This window comes from Typopeltis vanoorti, chromosome 15 (genome assembly GCF_054136105.1).
Source record: "Typopeltis vanoorti isolate ZY-2024b chromosome 15, IOZ_Tvanoo_1.0, whole genome shotgun sequence".
NCBI lineage: Eukaryota > Metazoa > Arthropoda > Arachnida > Uropygi > Thelyphonidae > Typopeltis > Typopeltis vanoorti.
Window position 1 is genome coordinate 718511 of NC_143563.1, and position 25698 is coordinate 744208.

Below are 25698 nucleotides of genomic sequence, written 5' to 3' on the forward strand. Positions count from 1 at the left end.
AGTGAACAAGATTTTATGTGATTGTGGAAAGCCATACTATCGCCAGACTGCTAAATTCATTTTTCTACGTTTGGAAGAACACCGTAGAGATATCTCCTACAACAGGACTAGAGCCGGCGCTCTCTCTCTTGCCACGTTTTCTTTTCAGTTAACTCAGACGAAGGCCGCCAACACATTGTGAACTGGACTGAAACTTCTAACATCCATGTGTGCTACGATGAACTCGAGAGAAAGATTGTCGAATCTAGAGAAATTTCTCTAGATTCCTCTCATATCAACAACAGCCTGAGTTTCAATCTCTCTGACGCACACGTTGCCTCTGTTCAGTACTGCCGCTGGAACTCAAGCTCGCATTTTGTTTTCAAACACTCTACTGTCTTTTTGCACTTGTTCTGTTATTACAATTTTAAGTCTCTGTAATTCTTTATATACTTCTTTGATTGTGATACCTGAAGATGTTGATCAATTCATATCTTTTCAAATACATCATGTCATCTTTTTATCTCTCGGTATCAGTCATTAAATCTTTTCCATAATATTCCAACCGAGTAAAAATGAATTCTGGAAATATATATACATAAAAACATGTTTATATGTAAACATATAAACAGATGATTAATCTCGGGATCATTTTTAAGCCGTTATATTTTGAAACGACGGAGGCAGTGAAGTCTTGACCAACAAAAATACTCCTCTTTTTCTATTAAACAATGCAGGAGTGGACTGAGGGTTATTAGTTCATCCGGAATCCTTGCTCTGGAAATTAAATACGGAACTTTTTCACGCCTCCATAAGCTGGCCAGGTTGCTCCCCAAATTACTGCAATTACTTCCCATGCAAGGGGCTTCCACGGGAAGTGTTGACGTCCCATTGTCGTTTTGTGTTCTGTTTCTGCGCCATTCGCTAATGCAGGACTGTGGCGGAATAGCTTGGGTTTTCGGAAACGTAACTGGCTCCAGGTTCAGTTAAGATCATTTTCCGTGTTTGAAGTTACTCAATGGTGTATCTTCAAGCGTGAGATGGTGAGATATGAAATCCACACTGGAGACTATCGCGAAGTGCCAAGAGAGAAAGAAACTTCTTCCAACGTGCACGTTTGTGCTGCTCTTATGGGATGAACGAAGCGTGGTCTATCCCCATTTCAACACGCGTTTTGTTTTCCTTTGTTCTTTTCTATATATATATATATTTTTTTTTTCAGATCGACAGACTCTCCAACTTGCTGTCGAAACGGCGCATCCCGGGAGAAAACCGACGTAAAAGCAGTTTCACTGCGGAGCGGAGAAGAGAGGAAATTTTGAAGCCCCCTCTGCCCGAGGTAAGAAGAATTTCGTGTGTACTGCTTGTCTCATAATCGCTAATTATCTTTCACCGCTTTGAAACCTGCGATTCTTGTTAAACACAAAGTCACGTGACACGTCTTGTAACGACCGGTGGCGCTCGTTAATACATGAACGGCTGTTAATCACTGATAGGCAATCAGTGCACTCGAAACAGCATCAAACTGGTTTCATGCCGTTTCCGATAATATGTTTTCCTGATAACAACTTGTCGGCTTCCCGATAATAATTTTTTAACTTATTTTACTGATTATCAGCAAGTTCGTGTTGATGTGCATTCTGATTAAAGCAAAATACCTCCTAACGACACACAAAACGCAGCTGGTGTGCAGCACTCGAGCAAGAAAGTTCGGTTTACTCGACATTTACGATACTAGAGTCTTTCTGAAATGGCTTCTGTGATTGCGATGGTTTATAACTGAAGGGAAGGGTAAACGAAGAGCACCTGATGCGTTAATTGAGCTGAAATCTCTTCGAAGACGCCGAGTGATTTCTTGGGCTTTTCCCTTAGCCGACAATAGCAATATACTCACCTCATCTCAATATACCTACGCGTCATCATCAGTCTACGAGGGTATCCTAATTTCGATATTAATTTCATTAATTTAGACGACGACCTTACGCAAACAGTCTCGAATGGGGCACTAACAGAACACCCGGATGTTGAATGTGTGCGTTTACGTCTCATCCCAGAAATGAAGCGAAAACGACATCACAAGATTCCGCGGCCGTTCACATTGGGCGGTAGACAGCTGTTTACGGAGGCTTTATTCTTTCGCCCTTCTGCATATTGAGTATGGACTATATTTTCTGTACAGGATTTAAATGACAGCCTTGAAAGTCTAAATTGGTGGCTATAAAGTGCTTTTAAACGCGCTTCTGTTGACCCATCTTAATGGGGTCTCCTTCAACATAGTTGGAGTGGAAAACGAAACTGAAATCTGCAATGCAGCCGTTGGTACAAATAGCTTCAGGAATCTTTTCAATTATCTTCGAAACCTCGTTCATACACATACTGGCCGCTGAATTAAACACTTTTATTTAATACTGTGTTGGACTTTCTTTAGCACGAATTCCAGTAGAAATGCGGTTTGACATACATTCCACAAGGTGTTGGATTGCATTTACGTGTACAACATACCTGCGTTCACCAGAGAGTCCTTTAACTGGCTCAGATTTCATGGAAGAGGATTTCGATCCCAGGTTCCTTTTTCTAACATGACCCATACATTCACAATCGAGTTCAGATCCTGTCTTTGTGATGACCAGAGAAGATGGCAGAAGTTGCTGAAGCACTGCTAAACAGTTGCACGATTGATAGTAGTATTGTCGTCCATAAAACAACCGTCACCAAAAGTCAGTATTGCTGGATGAACTTGATCGGCAACAATGTTTCGATATTTTTCGGAGACACATGACCTTCCATCAATATAAGGGGACTCGTTCCGTACCAACAGAACATCACACTACCTCCAGAACCACTGTAGACGAACTTTCTGGTTCTTCGCAGAAATCACTGATTTCCATATAGGCATACGTCTGCCAATACCGATCCTCTTCAATTTCCTGCGTATAGTTCGATGAGATATGGATCGGGAACAGCTTTCATTAAATACTCAGGTCAATTGCTTCACACACACGATTCATATTCGTTAGTACAAGCTTTCTCAGATGACGGCGATCGTTCCTGACAGACTGTCTTAGGACCACAGTTACGCCTCTCAGACAAACGAAATGGTTATTTTTCCACTGATTAAATACACGGAATATCTCTTTTGTTGAGAAACCAGTCAGCTCTGTTCTTTTTAAAATTGTGACTCCAGCCAGACCGGTGCCCACAATAAACCCTTTATCGAACCCCGAAAGATCTTCTGTTTTTCCCTTTGTGATCAACACTATTGTAGATTACTGACGACTGAAAGTAGGTTTCTTAAATCTTTCACACGTTGTGACGCATGTGACCAAGTATTTTCCACATTCGCTGCGTAAGAATTAAAAACCTAAATTAGAAGTGATAGGCATTCTAATTTAGGTTTTTAATTCAGTGGCCTGTGTGGTTTGTCCTTTCAGTTTTTGAGGACAAGTTTTGAAAAGACCAGAACACGTGGAAAATTGATCTTCATCACTTTCTGGTGATGGTGACCAGTTTGGTGAAGCAATACTTATTAAAATGTGTGAAAAAAGATCATAAAGCTGAAGAAATGACGTCTCTGAGAAAGTACGTGGAGTGAGTCATTTATTAAACTGAGCCTTGTTAAGGATATCATCAAACAACTAACTCAAAACGAAAGAGCAGAGGAGTTTTGTTTTGGTTGCACCATCCGAAGTATTAGAATAGTAATCGAAGATTAGCTGAATTTCGGATTTATATATACTATAAGGAATGAGGTACAAGTGAAAAGTAGTCTTAGGAGGGAAGAGACACCAATTTTATTTTGAAGGCTGAATGGACTTTGGTCATGTTTTTGTGCTATAAAGGAAAGAGTTAAATGTCAGCCCCAGAAATGAGTTCTGGTTTTGCTTGAAATTGCTGAATTTAAGAAGAGTGAAACGTGTCTTTTCTTTGTGGGAGTGATTGATTTTAGGATTATTGCCGAATAAAGTAAGACTATATGGTCAGAGTTTTATTGTCCGTTAATTTGCCTTCCCGACCGTTTTTCGCATTTCTCGTGATGCCAATTTATTATTTATTTAACGTATGGCTCACACATGAAAAGTTACATCACATTAATCCTTAATATACAGGGTGTTCGGGATAAATTTGACATATTTATAATTAATTATATTTTTCCGTAAGTTACATGTATTAACACACACTTCTCTTCATTTAAAAGTTTGGACCCTTCTTCATTCATATACAAGATGTCAGAAAGGATGGATAGCTGGAACCCATCTGAATCATGGAAGAGAATAACTTGTATCATGATGATTCGTGCCCGCCATCAAAATAAGGATATTACGACTGCTGCCCAATGCTCCCTGAATACAGTAAAAACAATCAGGCATGAACTAGAGACTTGCAATGGTGACTACGAGGATGTAGCAAGAAGAAAGATCCCTAGCAGACGATCTGATTGCGTTCGTACAGCAGAATTCCTCGCAAATCTGCAGGAACAGGTGTTGAAGAACTCTGGCATTGGAATTCGGGCTTTGTTCGTGGAGTTGCTAACTGTAGTCAAGCCCTGGATAACAAGGGTAGCCAATGGTAGGCCGTATGTATGGCAGCAGGATTCGGCCCCTTGCCACACCTCTGGGAAAAGTCAAAAATGGTTGTCTGAAAATTTCTACGACTTCACCAGTCCAAATGTTTGGCCTCCAAACTCCCCAGACCTTAACCCCATGGATTATTTTGTATGGGGCGCAGTTGAAAAAGACACCAATCGCACTTCCAGTAATACAAAAGCCCAGTTAATGGATAAAATTAAAACAGTTTTTGCGGCCCTTCCCAGGGAGACTGTAGCATCAGCTTGTTCGAGGTTCCGAAGCAGAATTGAAGCTGTGATCGATGCTAATGGTGGTTATTTTGAGTAAATCTTGTTGATAGTATTGTAATTAACTCTGCCTGTAATGTGTTTTTGTCAATTCATTAAATTTAATAGATACAAAGAAGATTTTCTTTTTCCTTACGAAACTGTCAAATTTATCCCGAACACCCTGTATATGAACAGAATAATAGACGTGTACAATAATAAGACATAATACAGTCAAAAAAGAGACACTTAAGAATAGGCTACAACTGTATGTCTAGGTTGATTATTAAGTCAGCTGCGCTTGGTGTAGCATGGATGAAGTCCGACAGGTTTCCATTGTGTGCACGTTGGGTACATTCTGTTGTAATATGATTAATTGTCTGGCGGGGTAATCCACAGTCGCACTTGGGTGGGACAATTCCCCATTTGTAAAGGTGGTCTGCACATCTGCCATGGTTGATGCGGATTCGGTTAAGGGCAGACCAAGTTTTTCGAGGCAGGTCAAAACCCGAAGGCATCTATGTTGGGTCCAATAATTCAATGAAGTCCCCTATTGAAGTGTTACACCAGGACTCTTTCCACTTCTCCTTCATATTAAAACTTGTCTCTGCAAGATTATGGAAAATCAAGACGATGGGGAAAAAAGTGTCTTTAATAAAAATCTCTGGCGCTTCTATATGAGATCTTTCAGTAAAGAAGACACCATTGTTCTGTTAGGTCAATTTTGATATCATTGAGGCTTACGAGGTTGTCCCCATCCCATTGAAGAATGGCCTTAAGACGAGGCCTTAAGACATCGATTATGACAGATGTTGAGACCTCAAGTACTTCAATATTGCAATGTTTGCCAAATGAAAGAACGGACATAGTAACAACGAAACTATGGATCGAGTTTCAAATGATTCATGGGAGGTCACATGTGATTTTATGCGATATTCGTTAAAATCAAACTAAAGCAAATTTATTCTCGCTTGTCCAAAAAACTTGTCTGCACAACATTCTGAACTCATGATATGAATTCCTAGTCATGCGTAAGAAGAACAGTTGGCAACCACACCATAGAGATGCCAAGAAATTATACTGTTATTCATCTTCTTTCAGAACACCATAGAGGTATCAATGTGCTGGCTGCAGTTTTCACGATACCAACAAGGCCGGCCTATTAAGGTGAGTAAATTACCGAGGTTAGCAAGAAACGAATCAGATTCAGTTTCTTATTGCACAAGATGGAGATTATATTTGTGCCACTTAACAGCAGTTTTCGAGCTAATTTTCGAAGTAGGCTGCAGAAGAAAATACAGATTAAGAAATGTTGAAAGGGAGCTAAAGATGTCACTGGTGTTCTGAACATTGGAATTTTGGTTCGAAATTTTAAAGCTGTAAAACTCAGTATGAAATAAATGGAATGTTGCTAAATACTAGTCCGTTATCTCTGTTTGAATTCGTTTGATTTTTGCGACCCAGCTCGATTCGTTATATTAAGCGATGATTCTGTTTATGGGAACAGTTGAGGGATTAATGCCGGAAGGATAGCCAAACTCGTATTTATGCACACACCACTGGTTTCGCCCAAATCAATGCTCTGACGGGGCTGTTAATCCAATCCACACGATTAATCTGCTGTGTCTGTCAAGTTCATGTTCTCTCCAACCACTTTTCTCTCTTGCACTGTGATATATCCAAGATTCCCGGCAGAAAAAACTCTCTCTATGAGAGCTGCTAACTAAGGTTCAGTTGAAAATCGTCATTATCTAATATTCCCGTGTTATCTAACCTGTAGCCCAAACACCGTACTAACGTATTATAAATTTACATGCATTCGTCGATTGGAATAAAAAAAAAAAAAAAAGATGTCACCGAAGAACCGTACTAAAACTGTGTGTGTGTGTGTGTGTGTGTGTGTGTGTGTGTGTGTGTGTGTGTGTGTGTGTGTGTGTGTGTGTGTGTGTGTGTGTGTGTGTGTGTGTGTGTGTGTGTGTGTGTGTGTGTGTGTGTGTGTGTGTGTGTGTGTGTGTGTGTGTGTGTGTGTGTGTGTGTGTGTGTGTGTGTGTGTGTGTGATTGAATAAACAACAACCTTAAATGTTTACATAGCGGAATTAAAACCACCGAGCATTTCGACACGATTTCTAATCCCGTGGTGCCAGAACTTAGCAGAGTTAATTCCATCAAAAATGCCACTCAGTATTTCTATGAAGGTGGGGAAAACAGGTCCAGCTTCTTTTGTTCATTAACCTTGAGCGGAGAAGTCTGTACCTTCCGGTAATAATTGGAGGTCTCTTTTGACGTGGTTCCGGCCACGATGGCGGTGCTCGGTTTCTGGAGGGACTGACTGGTGAAGAGGATTTCGTTAACGATTAAAAAGGGTTTTTTTTTTTTTTTCACTTATCCGGAGATTATTTTGGAACCCCTGTTGCCATAGTAATTTACGTCACCTTACGTAATCCTTTTGCGGTTTGCCCGCACAACAGATTGCATTGTGAACGTAATGCCGCTATTGATCAGCGACGAGGGTGTGGCTGAGGATAGGAAAACTTCCAAAGCAGATGAAACCGTGAGTCGCTGCATGAACGCCAAGCGGTGCGCAGAATCACCTGCGAAGAACAAAAGTAAGAAAACGTCGGCGATCAAAGATTTTCAGATGTTATCCGTTTTGTAAATTATTTAGTAAAGCAAGTAACCTGAGTATGTTTTTATTTCATTTATTAAAAATAGCAAACTTATATACAACGATTAACCGACATCGATTCTCTGTATCACATGCTCATTGATTGTTGAAATATGCTAATATTACAAGTTACATGAGAATAACAATGATTTTAGTTAAGATAAAAAGCCAAATGGCTAGTTTTCTGGCACTTTAATATAGAAAATGAGGGGATAAACATCCTTTGTTGTTTTATAGCCAATAAGCGAAACTAAAGATCGATAACTACGATCTATAAGTTTCATGCCGAAAAACTATCGGCGAAGGCAATTCGAAGTAAAGGTAGAGCAAGCTCCCTCACTATTCTTGATATTTTCTCATGATGTAAAACACAGCTCCTAGGAGATGTATTACTGTTTTACATTATGAGGAGAGGTCACTACCCAGACCGGTTTCAACCTTTTTTGAGGTCTCATCAGTGAGTAGGTAGACCTGGAGGGAGCTTGCTCCACCTTTACTTCGAATTGCCTTCGCCGATAGTTTTTCGGCATGAAACTTATAGATCGTAGTTATCGATTTTTAGGTTCGCTTACTGGCTATAAAACAACATAGGATGTTTATCCCCTTATTTTCAATAACAATGATTACAAGATGATTACTATAAGACAATATTACAAATTTACATGAACGTAACAGTTATACGATCATTATCCACACCTCTCCGTTAAATAGCAGGAACATCTCTGCCTTTCTCCTCTTTGGGAGGGGACAATGATGTGACTTCTAAGTTGAAAAGTGGACTGTGATGCATTCGCCCTGCTCAGCCAGGAGTTGATTCCAGTCTTGGTGGAAGGGATCTACGGTGGTATACTGTGGTGATGATGCTCGTGTAGGAGACGACTTCTCCCCTTTTGTTTACAGGTTGCAAGGAGAGAGTCAGCTGCCTCTCTCGGTGAAATTGTGCTTTCGGCCTTGTGTGTCGGAGATAGAAACTGCTCATCACTGCGAAAGCAGTGATGAACAGATAGTTGCAGATCGAATGGTATTTTGACTGTGCTTGCACAATTTGAGATATTCCTCTTATGAATGAAGATAACCGCAAGTTACGTCTGCCGTTTCTCTAGATCAGTGATGGCGAACGTTTTTACCCAGGTGTGTCAAACTTTTTTTTTTAAATATTGACGTTGTTGATGTGCCGCTTGCATACATGCATTATAAATGTAACTACATAATCATAGATGGTGACTTATACATATCATATTAGGCTATTTATTTAATAGGACATTGATATAAAATCTATGAATTCATATAATACAATTAACTTAATAATCTGAAATTACAAACTTACATTACATTTAATGTCTTTTCTGTTGCTGACTATTGGTAGAAAGTTCTTTCAATGAACAAACCTACCTTCGCCTTAACTGAGAGCGATCTTACACGATTTATCGCAGTTTTTTCATCAGAATACCAATATTTTTCAACATCCAAGGTGTGTCACCTGAAACCCTCAAGTGTGTCAATGCTGACACGCGTGTCATGGATTCGCCATCACTGCTCTAGATGATCTGATTAATTTGTTGTTAATGCAGAATTCGAAGTACATACGACAGACTGTTCCGGCTCGGTAGCAGAAGAGACATTTAACCCCCCCCCACCAAAAAAAAAAAAACGGATTGGATTTGTGCAATAGAAGTGGGAATGGCATTGTGCCACATTCTCCAGTGAATGTCAGCGTCGGGTTTGGTGATTCTATGTTGATAGGTAGGTCCCAATGAAATGGATTTGCTGGGATGATACGGGATTATCCAATGACGTGCTTTGGTTGGACTGTTGTATTAGAGTTCTGTAGATTTTGTTTACATTAGAGAGTGTCTCTCCCATGCATTGCCTGTTTTTTAGAAAAAATATAGGTACATGATTATATAAATCAAGTGGATATTAAATCAAGCATTATTTCAAAGCCGAATGCAGAAACTATGAAAGTTTCGTACGAAATTTGGCCAGAGAGCTTACGGGAATACACTCGCCGGCATTTACGAGTTGCCCTAGCGCCGACCTTATAGAAAACATGATCGCATATATTCGCCTTCTATTGGTCCATTATGGTAAGATTTCACTGGCCTGACAGCTGTTTCGAACTGTTTGGATCTCCTCAGAGACGACACAGAAACCTTAAGAGAACAAAAACTCTCGTCAAATACTAAGGAACTTGAAGTGTCGGAGAGGTGTATTTTTCGTAAGCGAATCTCGGTCGGTGCGTAAAATATTTACAGCAATAAAGAGTCAAAAGGCTTCATTTCGTCGATGCAAAAAAAACGTTCAAAACAGCTGTCAGGTGAGTGAAACCTTATCATAATGGACCAATAGAAGGCGAATATATGAACGCTTAGCAAGCGATCATGTTTTGTATAATGTCTGCGCTAGGGCAACTCGTAAATGCCGGCAAGTGTATTCCCGTAAGCTATCTGGCCAAATTTCCTACAAAACTTTCAGTTTCTGCATTCGGCTTTGGAATAATGCTGGATTTAAAATTCACATGATTCATATAATTTTGCATCCTAAATGAAGCCTTTTGGCTCTTTATTTTAGTAAATATAGGTACTTAATGTTCTGTCCCAGGACGCCTGAGTCCTTCTTCCGTTATGCTATCAGCCGTAGCCTCTTGAAAAGCAGATTTCACAGTATGTATCTGTTCGGACTAATTCCCGTATTCCAAGTTTGTGAGTGATTTTGGAAAGTTCCAAGTGAGGCTCGGAGAAGGAATGTCACCCAAGACCCTCGCCAGCTCCACGGAGGAAAGAAAATTTCTCTGAGTGATGGGGTTCCTTACCATCGTGTTGTGGAAAATGGGTTCCGTGAGGATTTCAGGAAGCGATGCTGTCTTCACTGTGTGCTGAAGGTTTAAGTTTTTCCATCTTCGAAGGGTGGCAAGTGTGCTGTTGTTATTCTAAAGTTTGTGAAGGCAGAGAGACCTCTACTAGTAGAAATGAAAATATGTTCAGTGGTGCGTTTGCGTGCCATTTCCTGTTTTGGGTATTGAGGAAAAAGCGAGTGCGAAACGTTGATACCCTGTGGTCAATCAAGTTTTTTTCCTTCTTCTTTAAGAGGAATACTTACGTTAGAGTAGGAAAGCCAGTTTGTTTGCTTCCATGTGAATCGATTGATAGTTCACGGTATCTGTCTGCACGGCTCTTTAGAAGTGAATTTGGAAAGTTTGACTGCATTTGTTTGATAAATTTCACTGGTCACGTGAGAGGCGTTAATATATGCCGAAGGACACTGGTAGCTATTTGATTAACAATTATTCCTCTTCCTCTTTGGAGGCAGAGGTTCGTTGTGACGCCCACTTTCCTAGTGCTTGCTGGAAACGTTTAATGAATGTATCCACTTAAGAGGGCGTGTTTCCTAGGTAAACTCCCAGGCATTGGTTTCCCTCTGCAGACCAGTGACAAGACATTAGGGAGCCATTTCTGTTTTTCCATTTGCATCACCATAGTCCTGTGGTTTCAGTACGGTAAGTTTGGCTCATGAGGTTTCTCAGTATTGCTGATATGCTGGTTTGTATATTATAGAAATCCTCTTTGCAGGCGATGACTGTAACATCATCAGCATACACTGTCAGGGTTATGGCTTGGTAAGAAACTTTAGGACGGGATGCTCTAAGAACTATGCTTACTCTACGCAAAAAAGGCCGCTATGACTGGAAAATGGACTTCCTTGTTTTATGGTATAGATATGGTGAGCCTGTTTATCTTCATGCAAAAGTGTGTATTTGCATATAACATCTTAATGGCTTGAATGATCCCTGGGCCCAAACCGAAGGCTTTCAAGTAATCGAATAGGTAGGGATGTTCAATGCGGTCGAAAGCCTTTTCTTGGTTTAGGGTTACAAGACCTATGGTTTAAATGTTGTTATTGTTGGCTATGCTTATGTAGGTTTTCGCGGATAGATCGGCCACAGAATAGAATAGCTCTGGTTCATGCCGACTATTTCGTTCAACGCAGGTTGGAGTTTGTTGACAATGGCTTTTGATATTATTTTGCTGTCGGTATTTATAATGGAGATGGTCGCCAGTTTCCTATTGATTATCTATAGCCTGATTATCTGATAATCTGTTTGATTAATCGTTGACACCTTCAGAAAGAATTAAAATCTGATTTTGATTTTGTTATAAAATTAAATGCTACTCATTCTTAATTGCTTACGTTCACGCTGACGGTTGGAAAATAATAAAAAAAAAATAATGAAATCATTCGTTTTAATAATTTGCAATTTCGGGATATGCATACGAAATAGGGGGGGGGGGGAATTGTTATGCAGAATACCAAACGAAGAATATCAGAAAATTGTAAAAATGGTTAGCACTAAAGTCATATGTCCGGAGGTAATGATTTCCTTTAGCTAGTCTGTATAGCCAGTCTTAATCTTTGCCTTAGTTTCGATCATTCGTGTCCCAAAAGCAAATTGCAGGGAATGATACAAAAACTGCACAGCAAAAAGGCTTCCATTTGTGTATATTCGGTAACTTTAAAAGATAACTAATTATAGTTGGGTAAAAATCGTTTTCCCTCTTCCACAAGCTCAAGAAAATAAAAAGTAGCCGCTCTCAAAGGAAGTGTGCTTAAGACCTCTTTTCATATAGTGGGGTGAGAAAAATACTGTCACTTTAATAATTCTTGTCCGTCCGTGAGCAGGTGGAATAATCCAGCGAATATACGACGGCGATCTAACTGCAATTCTTCATCGCCTTTACTGCCGCAGTTTATTCTATGATTTTATGCATGCAGGGTGGTTTTCGGAAAAATAGTGTGTAAGTGGGAGACACTGAGAAAAAAAAGGCTGCTAATAATAAGCATTTGCTTTAAGGCATCTTCTTTATTGTTCCTTCTATTTTCTAGATTCAGAGGAAGCTTCATGCAGTTCAAGACGAGATGTACGAAATCAGGAAGAAACTGGAATCGGCATCTCTTCTAGGCCAACCTCTGGTGCCAGAGTTTCGTGAGCTGTCTGCATATCAGGAAGTGCTTACGCTGAGAGCCGAGGAGCTGAAGGAAGTTTTCTCGGAGCTCATCACGGAACTGCAAAGAAGGAAGTCTGCCGCGGATGGAGTTTTCTTTCCAGCAGAGGTACATCTGCTTTGGTTCTTCGAGGAATTTTATGCGCTTATTGTTTTTGTTTATTCCTTGTCTTTACCTAAATAAACGAGCGTCACTTTGTTTCTTAGGAAGAAGACTGGCAGCTACGACGTCATCGGCGAATGGGGCGAAGGACAAGCTTCACCTCCTTTCCGATCCTCCGTTCCACTGCAAGGCCTCTTGCTACCCCGCTGTGCTACGTTCCTGCGAGTCCTGATCTGGAATCGGCAGTATGCAGAGGATCGGACTACAGAAGAGCTCTGCTGATGAGGATGGCGCAGGTAAGAAACACTTTTCCTTCTATTGTTTGCTTTTATCGCGGTGAAAATCGTACCGAACAGTTCACGAAGGTCAAGGGTCAAAATTGCGGTAGCTTAAGATGTTGCACTTGCTGTTCGTCCGTCTGAGAGCACGTCTTTGAGATTTGTGGTCCTACGAACTGAGCACAAGAAAATATTCTGCAATATTTTCACTCCGTAAGTTTGGATTGAAGCATCCCAGTTCATGCGTGGAAAGAAGTAAAAGGAAAACTTTTGTTCCGTTTCGTCTTGAAATGTAACGTCGTACTTCATTCAAGAAACAGTTTTTAAACAAGGCTAAGTACCAAAAACGTTGTGACTTGCACGAACTCTGATTTAGGTTAACAGCATTTTGTTGTCTTCGTTTTGACTGTCCAAAGTCTATTTTGGATTGTTATTCGTGTGATTGTGGTGTCGTCTTCATCCACCGTTCAAATAGTGCGCAATGTTGCATTTAGTTATATAACAACTACACCCACAAAATAAATAAATGAAGATATCTTAGTATAATAATACGACGGGTGCACCAAACGTTAGTAAAACACCCTGCTCTGCATGAAACATATTTTATGCCCCTTCAATCGTACAATTAATTATCCACTAACCCCGCACAAATCACACTCTGACATCTCACCACGAGTTGCGAAACCACCCTTTCACTACTTGCTTCATCTTCTTTTGAAACCCATGTAACTTGCAGTCATTCATTTGGAAAGAGATTTGCAATCATGCACGATTCTGGAACAGCCTGTTCATAATCAAGTAAATAGTTGACAAACTGGATGAGGCTTCTTGAGAATAGGCTACATTAGTAATCCGATATCAGGGGCGAATGCTGGTCTTGAAATTCACGCTTGTTCTTGTTATCATTCAGGGAATGAGAGGTGTGATTAAAGTCTCTGATTAGCAGAATAATGAATTACTGACCATTTAAAACTATGTACAGGTAACCCTCGTATAACGCGGATGTTAAGTTCCGCAGAAATGTCACGTTATATAAATCGCGTTATGCGATCCTCAGATCACATAGAAAAAGTAGGGTTATGTTCCAAAGCATTTTTTTTAATTATATAAACAACAATGACATATCCAACAAAAAAAAATATTTTTATTTAATTCAAGTAATTCATGTAAGTTAAGAAAACATAAACTATAAAAAAAATACATAGCATAAAAGTTACAAATTGTACTTAAACTTCATTACATTAGGGATAATAAAATAGTGCATATTTTAATCTTTCATAGCACGAGGATTTGAGGATTCGTTAATAAACACTGGCATGTAATTACCTGATGCATTACTACAAAACAGTAGAGTAATTCTGTCTTTGGAAACTTTGAATCCAGGAGCTGATCTTTCGTTTTTCGAAACAGACGTTACATTTTCCAATATAACCCGGATTCATCCGCATTGAACACCTAGTCTGCACTATAAATGTTTATAAACTTTGAGAGCTTTTTGTTTAATAAGATTTCCATCCATAGGAATTTACTTTCAAGGTGCAATCTTCTATCGAAATCATTAGAGATTTCTCCATTTTTCTATTAAAATATCGCGTACACGAACAACGCGCTTTGCACTTATCGCTGACCCAGCAATAAACACTTTCTCGGATTTTATGTTAATTTTGTTTGATTGTTCGAATTGTTGATTCATTTAAATTCAAAGTCCCTGCAAAAACTCCTGGGTTTTTTTTCTCCATTTTTCAACCGATCCAAGATTTTGAATTTTTTTCTCCGAGAGAAATTAATTTTGTTTTCAATGTTGGTTTTTCCCCTTCGTTGCAGTTTGTGGCCACTACTATAAAAATATTTTTTTACACAAAAAAGCAAGCATTACATATTGTTATGGAGCTCACCAGAAAATAAAGTGCTCAGCTTGACATGAACACACTTATGATTTTTAATGCACTTTCTTGGCAGAAACGATGACAATTTTCAACAATAAATTGTCTTATACAGTAAACAATTGAGGTACATGCGTGCTAAAGGGTAGTTCCCCCAATATAAATTCGCTACTTATAATTACATGCGGGATACAGGCAGACACAAATTTAACGAAGATAAAATTTGATTTTTAAGTAGCGCGGTGAAAAACACATGAAAAGATAAAGGGTTACTACAATTTGTTGACCGCGTTATATGAATACCACGTTCAACGAGGGTTACTACAATTTTAGACCGCGTTATACGAGGGTTACCTGTATTTGGAAATTTATGCACAGCTAATCATACAAATGCATTTATTTTACAAATGATATTCTATCTTTTTCAATTTAGCTACTTGAATACAAATTCTACCCTCCGGTTCTTCTTTATGAACTGGTCAATAACATAGTCATTAAAAGTTGGTTGTAACTTAATTTTCCCAAGCAACACGCACACTTGTAAAGGCTGGCTGAAGCTCACTGGCTGGAGCTACTTTGACTGCGTATGGCCCGTGTTTAAGCAACAGGGTGAGATGACGTGGAGAGAGCGGAAATGGCTATGCGCGCATGAAATCGCAGTGCTGAAGCGAGGACCTGGGTCGGTCCTCGAGGACCTGGGTCGGTTGTGGGAGCACCCACAACCGACCAAGCCAAGGTAGCTTGACTAGCGTCGGCCTTCGATACACAACGCAAAGCTCAATTATTGCCACGCAAGCTTAAAACGTCTTCTGTCTACAAAAATAAAAGCCTAAATGGAATGCTTATAAATGAATGCATTTATTAACAAATAAATAGTACTTCTTTCTCAATTAATGAGCTTGCGCAGCCAGCATAGCAAGCATGGAGAATTCGCCACTGTCTGACATGTTTTCAGTGCCGGTGCCAGGTTATTTTGTGCCCTAGGCAAAGTTTACAAGTGCGCCCCTTATTTCACAAGTTGGATATTTTTTTAAATGAAATTTTAAATATAAAAAATAAAAATTATTTTGGCATGCTTTATTAATAATATACAAAATAATATACAATATGTATAATATATGAAAATCAAATTTTAATTTTTCTTGCCTTCAATTTTGCAAAATTTTCTTCCATTTCCTTTAAATCTAATGTAGAAGCTAGCTCGTGTTCGATTCAAATTGTTGCCAAATCTGTTAACCTTTTTTTGGGACATTGTTGAGCGCAAATATGTTTTAACTTTGAGAAACTACGTTCTCCACTTGCTACTGAAACTGGAAGTGTCAGGATAATTCTTAGTGCAACAAAAGCGTTGGGTATGCAGTTGACAAGCTTTTGCTGTACTATAAAGAATAGTACTTCTTGTGGTGGCATGGATTTTGGAAATCTAAATAGAACATTATGCTGCTGTAGTTGTTGGAACCTCTCTTCAATTGACTGTATAGCCATATCCAAGACACAATAGTAAAATTCTATTTGGAACTTCTGCTGAGGATCTTGCAAAGCCTCATCTTGACATTTATGTTCGAACTGCTGTCTTTGTGTTCTCTTTCTGTTTCTTTCTATTTCAAAATTCGGTTGAATCTCCAGTTCTTTTGCAATTTCAACAGCATCAGTCAAAATATTTTCGAAACCCTTATCAGTTCTACATTCTATAAGGTATTCTTTGGTTACTTGTAGTTGCTTGGTAACTGAATTTAAATCAGCCTCTTTTCTTTGTATCATTTTGCTTGAAATATTTACCTCATAAAGGATGTTGTACCACGCGACAAGGGATACTGTGAACGTAAATTTACAAATGGAACCAGCAAGAGCTTTTGCTTCATGTCGGGTATTATTTCCAGTTGAATTATTTAATCTTGAGCCATCAAACATTTGCATGAGTGCATCATATATACTGACAAGATGATACCTTAGTGGTTTTAAAACGTCGATACGGCCCTTCCATCTTGCGTTACTCAACGGTTTAATAGTCAAGTCCGAAATACAAATACAAAGAATTCGCCAACGATGAGTAGAAGCAGAGAAATAGTTATAAATCTGTTGAAATAAAGTAAAGAAGCTGGTTGCATCTAAACAACACCTGGAAGCGTCATTGACCACTACATTTAAAGAGTGTGAACTACAAGGAATAAAGAAGGCCCGAGGATTTATCTCTAGAACTCTCTTTTGAACACCATTTTCTTTGGCCTTCATATTACTTCCGTTATCATATCCTTCACCACGGAGATTCTCGATCGGTAATTCCAGTTGCCTTAGATGTTCAATTAAAGTTTCTGTTATGAATGAACCTGTAGTTTCCTCTAGAGGAACAAATCTTAAAAAATGCTCTCTTACTATTACCTCAGGTTTGGACATCTAACTATCTGATGGAATGACAATATCAACAAAACGTACAATTATTGTCAGCTGTTCAATATGGCTAATGTCTGCAGTGCAATTCAAGATACTGAATAATATTTTAGCTTTTGCCAAGATTTGTATAAGCTGATTTTGAAAGGATTACTCCAATATTTTTCCAGTCAAAGACTGGAAAAATATTGGAGTAGTAACTGATTTTGTAGAGTTGATGTAGTTTTTTACTGAATATTTTACAGCAAAAACAAAAAACTGCATCCTTTGATACTGAATATATTAACCATTGACGGTACACTACTTCATTGTTCGATAGTATCCTCTTGTAGTGTAAAGAGGAAAATCTTTTTTTTGTGAATCTGGGGAAATCGTAATGACACAATCTGTTGTAGTCCATTTTTTACTAAGATTGTCGAAAATTATCGTTAAAATGAGAAGCTCAATCCGCGAGATCACTATAATTTAATACAGGAATAGTAGTATCTTCCGGTTTGTCTTTGGTTCTTCGATTTCTTTATTTTGCGCATCTGTTCTTGGATCGTTATCGTTAATAAGAGTAACACACAACATTCATCTTTCGTATCTTCGACAAAAGAATTATCATGTTCATCTTTATTACTTGTTTCTCCTGTGCAGAGATATTTCAAGAAAGAACCCTCTTGCTTCGCTAGTTCTTTAGCTTTTTCTGATTTTCTTTTCCCATACTGAGCTCAAGATGGTCGTTTTCAGTGGCGAATTCTCCATGCTTGCTGCGCAAGCTCATTAATTGAGAAAGAAGTACTATTTATTTGTTAATAAATGCATGCATTTATAAGCATTCCATTTAGGCTTTTATTTTTGTAGACAGAAGACGTTTTAAGCTTGCGCGGCAATAATTGAGCTTTGCGTTGTGTATCGAAGGTCGACGCTAGTCAAGCTACCTTGGCTTGCTCGGTTGTGGGAGCATCCAGGTCCTCGCTTCAGCACTCTGATTTCGTGCGCGCGCATAGCCATTTCCGCTCTCTCCACGTCATATCACCCTGTTGCTTAAACACGGGCCATACGCAATCAAAATCGCTCTAGCCAGTGAGCTTCAGCCAACCTTTACAAGTGTGTGTGTGTGTGTGTGTTGCTTGGGAAAATTAAGTTACAACCAACTTTTTATGACGATGTTATTGACCAGTTCATAAAGAAGAACTGTAGGGTAGAATTTGTATTCAAGTAGCTAAATTGAAAAAGATAGAATATCATTTGTAAAATAAATGTAGTATTTGTATGATTAAATGTACGCAAATTTCTAAATACAAGTAACCCTCGTATAACGCGGTCTGAAATTGTAGTAACCCTCGTTGAACGTGGTATTCATATAACGCGGTCAACAAATTGTAGTAACCCTTTATCTTTTCATGTGTTTTTCACCGCGCTACTTAAAAATCAAATTTTATCTTCGTTAAATTTGTGTCTGCCTGTATCCCGCATGTAATTATAAGTAGCGAATTTATATTGGGGGAACTACCCTTTAGCACGCATGTACCTCAATTGTTTACTGTATAAGACAATTTATTGTTGAAAATTGTCATCGTTTCTGCCAAGAAAGTGCATTAAAAATCATAAGTGTGTTCATGTCAAGCTGAGCACTTTATTTTCTGGTGAGCTCCATAACAATATGTAATACTTGCTTTTTTGTGTAAAAAAATATTTTTATAGTAATGGCCACAAACTGCAACGAAGGGGAAAAACCAACATTGAAAACAAAATTAATTTCTCTCGAAGAAAAAAATTCAAAATCTTGGATCGGTTGAAAAATGGAGGAAAAAAACCTAGGAGTTTTTGCAGGGACTTTGAATTTAAATGAATCAACAATTCGAACAATCAAACAAAATTAACATAAAATCCGAGAAAGTGTTTATTGCTGGGTCAGCGATAAGTGCAAAGCGCGTTGTTCGTGTACGCGATATTTTAATAGAAAAATGGAGAAATCTCTAATGATTTCGATAGAAGATTGCAACTTGAAAGTAAATTCCTATGTATGGAAATCTTATTAAACAAAAAGCTCTCAAAGTTTATAAACATTTATAGTGCAGACCAGGTGTTCAATGCGGATGAATCCGGGTTATATTGGAAAAAAAGTGCAAAAACCCACCTATTTTTCGAAAAATGAAATATTAGCTCCTGGATTCAAAGTTTCCAAAGATAGAATTACTCTACGATAAAGTGCCAAGAGGCTATATTTCCGGCGATATAAATTAAGTTAAGGGGATAAGAAATCCCGTATTATTTTACAGCCGGGTACGAAACTCGGAGATCGAAATCTAAGAGTTTCATGCCGAAGAACTATCGGCGAGTCCAAGCGTAAGTCATCACTTGGATAGTACAACACTATGGCAACTCGTGTCAAAGGTGGAGTAAGCTGCGTCATTATCCTTAATATTTTCTCATGGTGTAAAACGCAAAATTTTTCGCGTAATGTAAAACCTTTGACACGAGTTGCCATAGTGTTGTACTATCCAAGTGATGACCTACGCTTGGACTCGCTGATAGTTCTTCGCCATGAAACTCTTAGATTTCGATCTCCAAGTTTCGTACCCGGGTGTAATGTAAAATAATATGGGAATTATTATCCCATAAGCTTAATTTATATCGCCGGAAAAATAGCCTCTTGGCTCTTTATCGTAGTTATAATAATAAATGGGTACACCGGTCTGGCAATTCGTTAGTAAGGGTATATGTAAGTTCGGTTCACTTAAACCTTGGTATTTCAGATCTACCTACTCACTGATGAGACCCTCAATAAAGGTCGAAACCGGTCTGGGTAGTGACCTCTCCTCATAATGTAAAACAGTAATACATCTCCTAGGAACTGCGTTTTACATTATGAGAAAATATTAAGCATAGTGACGGAACTTGCTCCACCTTTGCTCCGAGTTGCCCTAGTATTGTACTACCCAGGTGTTGACTTACGCTTGGACTCGCCGATAGTTCTTCGGCATGAAACTCTTAGATTTCGATCTCCGAGTTTCGTACCCGGCTGTAAAATAATTTGGGATTTATTATCCCCTTAACTTAATAGAATTACTCTACTGTTTTGTAGTAATGCATCAGGTGATTACATGACAAAACCAATGTTTATTAACCAATCCTCGTGCTATGAAAGATTAAAATACGCACTGTTTTATTTTGCCTAAAACATTTATGCATTATGTGCAATGATGTTTAAGTACAATTTATAATTTTTATACTATGTATTTGTTTCATAGTTTATGTTTTTTTACTTATATGAATTACCTGAATTAAATAAAAATATTTTTTTTGTTGGATATGTCATTGTTGTTTATATAATTAAAAAAAAAAACGATTTGGAACATAACCCTACTTTTTCTATGTGATCTGAAACTCGTTTAACGCGATTTATATAACGCGGCATTTCTGCGGAACCTAACATGCGCGTTATACGAGGGTTACCCGTACATAGTTTTAAATGGTCAGTAATTCATTAATCCGCTAATCAGACTTCAATGACATCTCTCATTCCCTGAATGATAACAAGAGCAAGCGTGAATTTCAAGACCAGCATTCGCCCCTGGTCGTTTTTTACCAGCCATAGTTACCTAAAAAATTATACTTTTATAAATAAACTTTCTTATAAAAATAAAAGTATTTTAAAAAACGTCACAGACTTATTATTAATTAATCACACGCTATTATTAATTAATTTATCGTTAATTCATTTTGGACACTAAAATTAACTCGAAAAATTAATAAATGTTTTTAAATTATATTTAACAAATTACTTTTTAATAATTGATTATTGAAAATGAAGTCACCTGATTCAATCGCTCGATACTTGGAACAACTTATGGAGATATTGAAACACATTTCATTATCTCCATAATCCTCCTCTTTCGCTACGCATTGTTGGAAAATCGCCACTAAATTCCCACATAAACTAAAATGTTTCTAATACATTAAACAAAACAAAATTGTCTCTGAGGTTAAATTAATAGGGCTTTTATTATTTTCTTTCTTAATTAATTTTAAAATTCTCTGTTATAATTCATTTCCAAAAAAAATTAAAAAATACGAAATTTAATATTTTGAAATGTTAACGTTTTAAAATATTTATCTTAATTGAATTTTAAATAGCGGTAGGTTCAAATCATTTAGGTAAGGAACAAAAAAGAACCAAGAGTTAAATAGTGTGAGGGATAAGGGAAAAGAATCGATACCTAAATCATATATCACTGTTTAAGTTTGATATTTTAGTAAAGTATGAATAAAGCATCGCTTGAATTTTTGCGCCTTAGACGGTTGCCTAGTTTGCTTAAATGGTAACGTCGGCCCTGCATGTTTTATTCCGAAATGATGTTATTTGCTGAGGTTTGGAGTGATTAAGTTAACTTTCACGTAGTCAGTTTCCGTTACGTCTGGATAGAGCTACTAAGTTCAAAGGGAAACTTTTAGGGAAAGGAAAATAGAAATACGAAACATCAGAAATGACAAACGAAATAACCATTTGAGTGCTTTCATGTCTGCATTTTGTACTTTCTGTATTCCTTCCTGACACTGAACTTTCCAGTTGTTTGCAGCGTTTAATACCAATTTAATATTCAATTTCGATACCATGGCGGTACTGTCTTGGTATTATGGTATTGCATTTTGTAAAAACGTGTCTCATAACTGTGCATCGTTGACTCTTTAGTTCATGAACTTTTCCACTAGAGATTTCATTATTTCTTGAGGATTATTTGGCTGCGCACATTTTAAATTAATTAATCCCAAATCATGCGGGATTATTGTTCGCATTTAAGGAGCCTCCGTAGAACCTGTTGTTTGCATACGCACAACTCCGAAAGATAAACAGTAAATGAGTGAAGAAACAACCGCTGGTCGATTATGTTCACATTCATCGCTTGTCCTCCTTCACTAGAAATGCGCCTGAGGCTAGTATGCCAAGCCTTCCCCTCCTCCTCTTCCTCGTCATCACCCTGTTTTTCTCCAATGATGAATAGACGCACAGCTTGTATGCATCCACCGTTCATCTGATCATTGTCTTCGATTTTCCCCGGTGTCTTCTCTTTTTTTATAATGTTATTCTTCTGCCTTTCCGGTTTCTTATTATTTTATTCTTCTCTATGAGTCTTTCCCTTTTTTTTTATCTGATTCGATTCTTCTATTCCTCTTCATTATTTTGTTGATTTTGCATTAGAGGGGAAAGCTCTTTCCAAATGAATGACTGCAAGTTGTATGGATTTTCAAAAGAAGAAGAAGAAAGCGCAAGGGTGGTTTTCCAACTCTTCTTCATTCTTTATTCTGATTTTTAAAACTGCTCTGTCTTCACTATCTGTAAATTTTTTTCTATCTTTTGTTTCCATTAAGCCCGTCATAAGTGGTTCAACGGTCTTAACTAAGTCATTTGTGTATTAACAAATGCGTTTTGGTAAGCAAATTTTTTTTCTGTGGTAATTATGTTGCTTTCAACGCCAGTTGTCTTTGCAGTTCGTTCAGATGGCTCAAATTCCCGAGAGGCGTCCCGTTAGCGCTCTTTAATTATTTAGCCATTCCAGTGTGCATCGCACTCTTGAATGCGAAGTGCTTTTTTTCGCTTTTCTGATACAAATTCATGCGATCGTGTTAATGTGCTGATTGCAAATATTGTCGTTTGCATAATATCATTTTTATCAAGTGATTTTACTAACTGAAATTAATTTTTACAGCTTCTAACTGTTTTTCTAGTTTTGCTTCTGTATAACAGTCTACTTAACCGGTTTTTCAGTATTTATTTTTCCAATTCGTTTTATTTCTCTTTTTCTCAGTGGAGGACCTTCGTGTGATATGAAATGCCGTTTTGAATGTAAAATGGTTCCATTTCGTATTTACCACGAATTCTTCTATTCTTCTCTCGTATTATTTATATAATTGAGACACGCTTCCTCCATTGCTTCAGTATTTTAAATCCTTCGTGTTGCTTTCATTCTTTTAATCGAGTTAAGACTCACCACTTAGTTCTGGCAAGCAAATTGAATCACTTTGTTCTTTGATTCTATTATTTGACCATTTCTGATAATAACTTTAATAAAAATCATTGGCTTTTTATTAAAGTTTCTCAGCTTCGAATAATTTAAAAGCTTCCCTTTCTTCTAGTAAGCATGCGATTAATCTTAGAAGGCCGAATTATGCTACTCAGTGATTAAACCTGAAAGCTCTTGAGGTTCTGGACTTTGATTCTCAAGAGCAACTAATGTAATCTCCGTTTGTTGATTTATTCTCCCTCCCTCTCTAAAATATGGTGCAATCTTCTCATTTCCTTTGAATCTCTTGTGTAGATGCTGATGATTCTTTCAGAATCGTGGGAACTAGACAGCAATGTGCTTTCTAGTTCCCACGATTCTGATTGGTGCAGAAACCAGTACTGTTTTTTAATTAACGTAAAAAAGATTTTGATAATCATGTTGAACTTAAATTAATGTTTGCACTTTTATCGAGTGGTTAGCGTATCCGCTCTCCATCCAAAAGGCTGCGGGTTCGAATCCTGCCTTGGGCATGGATGTTTATGATTGTCTGTGGAACAACTAGTGGTGGTGGTCGGCGGTAGATGGCGTTGGTGGATTGAGTAGTGGAGACAGAGCTGTATAGCAGTTGCCCTCCCTCGACGAGTTTCTGGACTCCCTGGAGGTGTCTAATAATAATAATAACTTTCTTCATCTCGTGATTCTTTTTTGGCCAGGAATGCAGTGCAATGAATGGTCATCCACATATTTCTTACTGAGCACAGCTGCATGCAGTGCACTCTCCTGTCATGACCACAACTTATCTTGTCCTTCTCCTCCTCTTTCCGACATTACCTGTCCTGTGCGTTACTCTAAGTCCATACAGTTATTGATTGCACGGATCGCGGTAATGTAGTCAACAGATGCCATCCGCAACCTAAATAGTATCCATTGACAGCTCTTTTCTTACCAGAGATGTACTCACCAGTGGAGCTCTTCCACTTGGCTCCATTTGCCGTGGCTACAGACTGCAATTTCTCGACAGACAACAGAAGCCCAAAAACATGCGGGAAAAGAATGGTCCACGTTCAAGAATAAGCTTCAACTAGCTTAGAAACTCTTCACTTTTCTGTCAATTGCAATTATTCTGCACGAGTTTCAATCGTTCACTGATTAATGCACCGATCACTACATGGAAGTTGCTGCGACGACAATCGAGCACCGTTCACTCACTGCACACTCACACGCAACTTAAAAGGTTTTCTACGAATACTTCATGCTCTTCATTTACTCATTTCAGGTTAGACGACCAGAGACCAGTGAGTGCCATAACGAACACCTCGCGAGGGAGCAGTTATTCCTTTGACTTACGGCTTTCAATTCAGGTAACCTTTGCAGATGGTTTCTTCTCAGTTTTTCTTCTTCTGGGTTTATGGACTGCAGATTTCTTAACTCGTCTCTTTCTTAACACAAAGAGACGAGTTTTATTTTAGCAAAAAGTCGGAAGCAAATAATCTTTTCCAGAACTTAAACCCGGATACAATTATTAGAAATGTTTTGTGCATAAAAGACACCAGAAGGAAATGAACATTCGAATTGTGATTAAAACCAGAAGACTTTGGTATTTCGGGAAGATTCGTCGTGTAGGGAGCCTGTGTAGCTCAGTGGATGTGGCGTTTGCACAATACGTCGCTTGACTGCTGCACGAAGGAAGACTTACTTTCGAATCCAGTCGGCGACTAGAAGAAATTTTTCTAAACCGTTTTTCAACCGGTTCCCGAGTTAGTCGATCTCTGGCACGTGCAAGCGGGTTTTTCTCCCGGAAACTTGGGTGTTTCGTCCTTTAAACTCAAGAAAATCGACCGTAGAACCCACACTATTACAGACATCAAAAATATTTTGTTAGGTTTAGGGACCACGAGATGGCGGCACCTGTTGAGCCTCCTCTTCACTGTGTGCCACTTAATTAGTGATAGCCTTGGCCCAGCTATCTCTGATTGGGTACCAATGGGGATTGAACTCTCCACTCAGTCTCCAAAGGTTAGATATACGGGAACAAAAAGGAGTTAGCTGATTTTTTTTTTCGTCGTGTAAATCGGATCCTGATTACTGGTTTTGATTATGCTAGGGGATAAGGCAAATCAAGGTAGTCGCTTTCTCTGCAGACTTGGAGCTCCAGAAGGTATATTAATTAAAAAGGTGGATGTTATTGCCGATTTCCATTCCACAGAGAGTATACAAATGCACGTGCATTCAAAGTCTCAATTTGATTCGCTTCTGTCGTACATATTTTTTCTGTCCTCCAATAACAATGCAATTTACTTTCTCTACTCTGGCGTGAAAAAAATTCGTTTCGTGTCTTATAAATGAATAATTTACCGTTTAAAAGATAGCCACCGTTCAAGAATTTCTCTGCAATCAGTCCTTTAGGAGTGAGAAGCTTTTTTCAATGACAACTTGAAATATTCTTGTTGCAACCTTTTGATTGCACTGAGAAACATGCTGAAGGTGGAGTTCTGATCATCGTCGTAGCTCAGTCCGTTCCGATGATACTGTTTGGTTCGAATCTCGTCTAGAAAGCAAGGAAACTTTATAAGATTT

The 25698-nt window shown here is 38.3% G+C and overlaps 1 protein-coding gene across 2 annotated transcripts in view; it reads left to right on the forward strand.

The window, feature by feature from the left end:
- The window catches only part of LOC150098291 (uncharacterized), a 171637-nt gene that overhangs the window by 124812 nt on the left and 21127 nt on the right, over positions 1-25698 (forward strand). For both annotated transcript variants that reach the window (XM_090405583.1, XM_090405582.1), the window contains exons 4-6: positions 1202-1318; positions 12358-12585; positions 12684-12875. In XM_090405583.1, the coding sequence (XP_090261709.1) occupies positions 1202-1318; positions 12358-12585; positions 12684-12875 (537 nt within the window). The remainder of the gene's footprint in view (positions 1-1201; positions 1319-12357; positions 12586-12683; positions 12876-25698) is intronic.